This window comes from Penaeus vannamei, chromosome 38 (assembly GCF_042767895.1).
Source record: "Penaeus vannamei isolate JL-2024 chromosome 38, ASM4276789v1, whole genome shotgun sequence".
NCBI lineage: Eukaryota > Metazoa > Arthropoda > Malacostraca > Decapoda > Penaeidae > Penaeus > Penaeus vannamei.
Genome location: NC_091586.1, coordinates 21,512,224 through 21,519,723, shown reverse-complemented (window position 1 = coordinate 21,519,723; position 7,500 = coordinate 21,512,224). Strand labels below are relative to the sequence as shown.

Sequence of the window (7,500 nt, the reverse complement as noted above, 5' to 3'; positions counted from 1 at the left end):
ACGCGTCCCACAGGCTAATGACCCTTCTCTCTCCTTCCTCCTGCTTCATTCACTTCTTCCTCCTCCTCCTCCTTCACTTCCTTTTCCTCCTCCACTTCCTCTTCTTCCTGATTCTCTTCCTCCTCCACTTCCTTTTCTTCCTGATTCTCCCCCCCTCCTTTCCACTGTGTCTTCCTCCTCTTCCTTCACTTCCTCTTCCTCCTACTCCACTTCTTCCTGATTCTCTTCCTCATCCTCCTTTCCACTTCGTCTTCCTCCTCCACCTCCTCTTCTCCCTCCTCCTTCACTTCATTTTCCTCCTCCTCCTCCACTTCCTTTTCCTTCTCCTCCACCTCCTTTTCCTTCTCTTCCTCCACTTCCTTCACTGCCTTCTCCTCCATTTCTTCTTCCTCCTCCTACTCCATCTACCCTTCCTCTTCCTTCTCCTCCTCCTCCACTTACCCTTCCTCCTCCTCCTTCATTTTCTCTCCCTCCTCCTTCACTTCCCTTTCCGTCTCCTTTTCCCTTTCCTCCTTGCTCCCTCTTTCTCCTTCTCCTCCTCCACTTCCTCCTTCCCCTTCTCCTCAACGTCCCCTAACTACTCCTCTTCCTCTCACCTCCTTTCTTTTTCGCCCCCCCCCCTCTTCTTCCTACTTGCCCTCTCTTCCTCTTCCACCTGTCTCGTATTTCCTCCCTCCCTCCTCTCCCATATTCTCCCTCTCCCTTTTCCCCTTTCTCCCTCTTTCTCTTCCTCGTGCCATATTCCCCCTCTCTCCCTTTTTCCCTTTCACCCTCTTTCTCTTCCTCCTGACATATTCTCCCTCTCTCCCTTCCTCTCACCATATTCTCCCTCTCCCTCTTTCCCTTCCACCCTTCCTCTTCTTTCTCGCTCTCTCTCCTCTGCCCTCCCTCTCCACCTCCTCCTCCTCCTCCTCCTCCGCCCTCTCCCTCTCCTCCTCATCCTGCCTCTTCTCCTCTTTCCCTTCCTCCCTCCCTCTCTCCCTCTTTCCCTTCCTCCCTCTCTCTCTCTCTTTCCCTTCCTCCCTCTCTCTCCCTCTTTCCCTTCCTCCCTCCCTCTCCCTCTTTCCCTTCCTCCCTCTTTCCCTCCCTCCCTCTCTTCCTCTTTCCCTCCCTCCCTCCCTCTTTTCCTCTTTCCTTCCCTCCCTCCCTCCCTCTCTCTCCCCTTCCCTCTCTTCCTCTTTCCCTCCCTCCCTCTCTCCCTCTCTCCCTGCCTCCCTCTCTCCTGAACACCCAATATCAATTTAAAAAAAAATCATTCTCCCCCCCCCCCCCTCAGGACCCTTTGCCTGCCGGGGCGTGGGAGGGCGTGAGGAACGGCTCCGTCGCCCCGCCCGCGTGTCCGCAGCCGTTCTACCCGTTGAAGACCAGCGAAGACTGCCTGTTTCTCAATGTGTTTACACCTCGGGTAAGTCCTGGTCCTCGGGTGAAAGCTCGCAGGCTGATGCTACAGCTGCTGTTTGTTATTGTAGTTGTTGTTGTTTTCCATCAAAATGTTTCAAAATGTACTGTGATCGTAATGGGTAATGGTGCTTTATATTTGATGAAGGTTTTATTTAGTTTATAGCATACCACGTTACAGGTGTCACCAGCATTACGGTTGATATTAGTTCCAAGCTGTTCATTTATCAGAGTTATACTCCAAGTAGTCACTTTTTCCCGGTTATTTCTATCGAAACCTTAATGTACAGTCCTCTGCATCTTCCTTTCAGTTTCCCAGTTAATATGGACCTTGTTTTGCAGTCTTACAAACTAGACTACCGAACTATGGGGTGGTTTCTCCCCCATGGAATATTTGGTATTCATAACGACCTCTTTTACAGGCCTACAAGTCGGACCTCCCCGTCATGGTGTGGTTTTTACCCGGAGCTTTTGTGGTGGGTAGCATGGAGATTTACCGACCAGAGTACTTGGTTGCTAAGGACGTGGTGTATGTCACCGTTCAGAGCCGTCTCGGAATCCTGGGTCTGTAGATGTTCTTTCTTTTGTGTACGTTTATTGGGCATTCATTTGTTTTACATTAACATTATTCTTATCTATTCATTTAATCCAATATTTGCTGTAATTGCTATTCTCCATTCTGAAATTTGTAGTCTTCCAAAGCCCTGTTTGTACACACACTACCAGTCAACTTTGTGGCGGTGCAGGAAGATTATAGTGTTACGTAATAAGGCGGCAAGAGGTTTATTTCGTCGAAGTGACTTCATCGAGGGGGGGGGGGGGCTATTTCGCGTCACATGGCGTAATCTGCGATCCTTAAAGTCGATGGCTTACATACAGGAACCCTTAAAGTCTTTGGCTTACATACAGGAACCCTTAAAGTCTTTGGCTTACATGCAGGAACCCTTAAAGTCTTTGTGTTACATAAAGGAACCCTTAAAGTCTGTCTTATCTTTTGATACAAGGTTTCTGTTCTGTACCGGTTGGCGCCAGTACGCTATCCATAATCATAACTGCAAAGATGAGAGCCATTTGATGTAGGGACTTATTTGGACTTTATCGGGAGCCACAGAGTAGGAAATGTGGCACTGCAGATGTAGGCTTTTGTTGCGTGTAGCTTTAGGGACGGAGTTCGGTAAAGCGACGAAGATCAGGACTAGCAGGAGTAATGAAAAGATCCTAGACTATAGCAAGAGGAGTGGCGTGAGATGATCAGTCCCTTATCAGTTATAGTGAAATGAGATGATCAGTCCCTTATCAGCTGTCGTGACAGGAGATGATCAGTCCTTTATCAGCTGGAGTGAAGTGGGATTATCAGGACTTGTATTTCGCGACTTTTAACAGCAGCTTGACTGTGCAAGCTTGGAAAGGGTGGGATCTCTAGCCAACAGAGAAAAAAACTTTGATTACGAAAATATTAGTTCGTAGATGTATCGAGTAACAATTCTAGCGAACCAATCTGTCGTAGGTCTGCATTTTCCCATACCTCTTTTTAGGACCTAAACCTCATCTAGAAGGAATTTTGAAAAAGTCCCGAATTATCGATGCCATTAATTTCAACAGGAAAGTATGCAATCACAAGAGGGATAAGAGGTGGAGTGATTTTCGAAAGGCAATGAGCCAATACCAGAGAGATACACAGAACGGTATACTTGGGGACGTTGCAGTGTGCAGATTTGGGGTAAATGAAGACATTCAATAACCGGCAAATATTCTTTTCAGTGCCATTTTTGTTCTTGTTTAATAGGCTATATGACAGATCCAGAACAATACAGTATAATCGTAGACATGCGTGTGTGCGTGTTTGTGTGCGTACATATAGTTTATTGGGTAACATTCTTTTATGAATGCCCATATATGGAAGAACTAGACAAATCAGAATCTATTAAATGCATCAAATGTACATGTTCATCATCAACAAGTGACGTAGAGAAGGTTACTATAAAATATACTTTACTGTTTTTATATAATCTTTGAAAGCAAGATGCCTCTGCTTTATATATGAAGTATATTCCATATTTAACCAATAGTTTTCATATATGCGTAACACATTTCACACAAAGCCTATACTCCGTATCCTCAACTCACGTATGTGTTAGGCACCATAACAAGCACTTGGATTCTTTGGTTGAATAAAAGATAAATTGTTTAAATCAAGCTCTAAACATTATTTCTCTCATGACGCGAGTGTGAGTGAAATTCTGTCGATTTGCAAAGTATGCAAATGTGCGAACAGGAAATTAACACATCCTTCTCATTCTTACCTTAGTAATACAAGATACTTTTCTTCTGTAGGATACCTTTCGACTGGGGACTCTGAGCTCCCGGGCAATCTAGGGCTGAAGGACCAGACATTGGCCCTCAAGTGGGTTCAGGACAACATTCATGCCCTTGGCGGTGACCCAGACAAGGTCACCATCTTTGGACAGAACGCGGGAGGCGCGTCGGTGCACTACCACATTTTGTCTCCAATGTCGAAAGGTAGAATGGAAATTTTTATTTTTTACCGAATAGAGTTACATAAATGTTCTTAGAGATGAATGGTAAAGATAATGCAACTGCTTCTCTCTACAGTTTCAGTTTATTTCACTGATATCTGGAAAAGCGTGATGAAGCAAGACCACATTTAGCAGTTTTATAAGGAAACTTTTCCATCTCGTCTCATTGTAAAAACTACATCGTTGTATTCTATTGACCGGCCATAGGTTTGTTCAAGCGAGCCATCATGCAGTCAGGAACAGCTCTGTGCTCTTGGTCAGTTCGGGAGGACCATAGGGACATAGCAGGTCAGATCGGTAGCATCTTGGACTGTCCTGGAGCGACAGAGAATCCGAATTCTTCAGACCTTGTTGACTGCCTGAAGAAGGTCCCTGCTGATCAGCTGACCGCTGCGCTTCTCAAAATGGTAGGCTTTGATTATGATAAAGTTTTTATTTGAGGTTTTTGTTTTCTCTTCATGTTATTTGATCCCGACCATCTCCCACTGGGGTCTTATTAGGCAAAAGGCGAAGGACTATTTCCTATTCTTGTCTTTGATCAAAACCTAAGGCGTTTTAAGCAGGGAAAGTTCTTGCCTTAAATCTCAAGCGTTTTTCTTGCTAACTCAAGCATTTCGCTTGCTTTCTCAAGCGACCTCCGTAGATGGCTTGACTTGCGCTTGCTAAGTCAAGCGGTGTACCGTCACCACGGCAACGGCGTCCGTCGCGTACCGTACTGGTCACGATCCTTTGAATGCGGGCGTTGGCCAGGAACTCCGCTTAATATCTTATCAGATAAATAATTTTTTTCACGGTATCTGATTCTGTAATTTTCTTAAAATCATATTCAAAGAAATTGAAATTAACTGAAAACGAAAGGAGATAATCTAGGTTATGGGAATAAAAGTTTTACTTATGAATAATAAATGATTATAAGATGAACAATTTTCATCTTATTGTTAAACTTCTCGTCTTTCTAAATCGAAAATATATCTGCTATTTTATGAAATAAAGAATATTTCAAGTGAAAAAGTCTGAGAAATTCTAGCATCATTCTTCTGTTGATATTATATTCGATTATTTGTTATATTTAACCTCATAAAATCGGATATATGGGAATGGGTAGGCCTATATTTTAATTCAGGGATATTCAATTGTTTTGATAACGCGTCAGAATGAAAGGGCTGTCAATCTAAAGTGTGTGTCATTGTTTTAGAGGCACTTTATATGAATATAGGAGAAAATATAACGCTTTGTTAAGATGTTTGGGTAGATTTAGTTACTTCTCTGCCATCTTGATACAGGCATTTTTCTTTTTTTTTCATAGAATTTCTTGGTCAGGTACTTGATTTGGCTTTGTTACTAATCCAATAATTTTCAAACTGCCTCCAGAGGAAGCTTGCTTGTTTCACGATGTCACAGTGATAGTAATCCCCAAAATGGCTGAGAGAAATTACTATTTACAATGAAATTCTGATAATTTTCCTAATTTGTGGACAGGAAATGATATAAACTTCCAAGTTGTGATCATATTTCTGCTGACCAGGAGTATAGATGGAGTATATCAAATATTTTGTAATTTACTAAAGATATATGAACCTGCTTTTGATACTGACTACTCGATAAATTCATCCCCATTCTCAAACCCAGCTTTTGAAGTAAAAAGAAAAAAAAAAAGTCATAGATCCCTCTTTTATCGCTCATCCACAAGCATGGTCTTTTTCTTTTATTAATGCATTGCAAGAGGTCTCTACCCTCGCTAAACCCAGTTATTAGAGTAAAAAAAAAAACCTAATCCCTAAATCTTTGCCCAACTCCAAGCCAACCCCCTACGTGATGGGCCCCCGCGTGGACGGAGAGTTCCTCCCGGACCATCCCGCCACGCTGGTCAGGGAAGGCCGCTACAACCGTGTCGACATCATCGCCGGCAAGACACGAGACGAAGGCGCGCTTAATGTCCGAAGTAAGTGGGTCAGCGTCTTTCATGGTATCTGCAGGAACGTTAATTGTTCTAGCTATATGCGTTTAGTTACTCCTGTCATATATCTTGGGATAATGTGGCGATTTTGAGTGATATGACCAGTTTAACCTTCAAAATCTTGATTGTTTCATTCTTCCAGCGTTCTTGAAAGATGGCGTAGTGGACGCTATGATAAAGAGCTTCGGCACAATAGGCCCCTATATGATGGGATTAAATGTTTGGGACGACAACATTGACTTCATTGGCCGCCTCATCTTCCACCGTTACATGGGTCCCATTGAGTTTGACATGAGCAAGGTCCACACCCTGGTCAAGGTAAGACGCCGGGAGACAGGACCATTTTTGCATTTTTCGGTTCGTGAGAGTTTCATATTAGTTTTCTTCTCAATCAGTGAAGAGTATCTGAGCTGTTTGTGTTTGCATGCAGGATGGTTCTGGGATTAGCAACAGGTGTTCTCTTGGAGAATATTGCACTTTCATTATTTTCTTGGTAAAAAAAAAAAAAAAAAATTAAGCAACACCGTCACCTATTTTTTCTGATATGTGGAAAACAGAGGGAGTTAGCAATAGAATAATGAAGGTTGAAGGTGTTTTTTCGAGATCAGTACATAGGCCTAATATCATTCTTGTTCATCCCAAGCTCATTGGTGACTGTTACTTCAATATGTGCACCATGGATGCTATAGAAAACCATGCAAGAGATACCGCCTTTGGCAATCGAGTCTACGCCTACGAGTTGCAGCATCGTGGACAACATACCTTCACTGACCTTTACATGGGACCTACACCTGATTGGATATTGAATGGTACAGGCTTGTAATGTTAATTACTCGTGTTGATATCATAATAATTATTAATTTTATTGGCAAATACATGTGAGTGTGTGTGTGTATGTATATATATGTAGAAAAGGTATGAATGAGACTGGATGGATATCTTCACAATACAAGAGATGTATTTGACTGGTTTTGATTACGTCTTCATCAGAAATACATGTATTTCTGATGAAGACGTAATCGAAACCGGTCAAATACATCTCTTGTATTGTGATATCCAGTCTTATTCATACCATTTCTACATTTGTCAACATGGATACGTTTCATATATATATATATATATATTGTGATGACCCTAGAAAACAACCTTGATTGATATAGCGAATTCATCGTAAAAGTACATTTTGTCCCTTTCCATAATAACCATCACCACCACAGATGTAAGCCACATGGACGATTTGCAGTACCTGTTCGACTTTAAATATCTCAACATCAGCCTGAGTAAGGAAGAGGATTTCTTCGTGTCTCGGATCATGGTAGACCTCTGGACCAACTTTGCCGCCACTGGGTAAGGGACGTTGACAACCTGAACCATAACAATTACAAGAAAAACTAAATCTTATCAAGAACCTAATACCAATGAAACCTATTTTTAAAAAGATCTAATTAAACTTGTAACAGATTATGGTTGTGTGAATTAATTGCACATAAAGAATTTTGTTTTTAATCTTTTTTTTTTTTTTTTAATCTTTATATCTCCAGCGACCCGACGCCAGACATGTCAATGGGTTTCAAATGGACACCGACAGAGGTCTCGAAGACTTCTTAC

General features: G+C 42.3%; 1 protein-coding gene across 3 annotated transcripts in view; it reads left to right on the top strand.

The window, feature by feature from the left end:
* Nucleotides 1-7,500, top strand: part of LOC113818979 (esterase FE4) — an 11,066-nt gene that overhangs the window by 2,564 nt on the left and 1,002 nt on the right. For all 3 annotated transcript variants that reach the window (XM_027371209.2, XM_027371210.2, XM_027371208.2), the window contains exons 3-11: nucleotides 1,277-1,405; nucleotides 1,821-1,962; nucleotides 3,733-3,918; nucleotides 4,143-4,342; nucleotides 5,736-5,877; nucleotides 6,035-6,210; nucleotides 6,536-6,701; nucleotides 7,110-7,239; nucleotides 7,434-7,500. The exon at nucleotides 7,434-7,500 is cut by the window's right edge and continues 48 nt beyond it. In XM_027371209.2, the coding sequence (XP_027227010.2) occupies nucleotides 1,277-1,405; nucleotides 1,821-1,962; nucleotides 3,733-3,918; nucleotides 4,143-4,342; nucleotides 5,736-5,877; nucleotides 6,035-6,210; nucleotides 6,536-6,701; nucleotides 7,110-7,239; nucleotides 7,434-7,500 (1,338 nt within the window). The remainder of the gene's footprint in view (nucleotides 1-1,276; nucleotides 1,406-1,820; nucleotides 1,963-3,732; nucleotides 3,919-4,142; nucleotides 4,343-5,735; nucleotides 5,878-6,034; nucleotides 6,211-6,535; nucleotides 6,702-7,109; nucleotides 7,240-7,433) is intronic.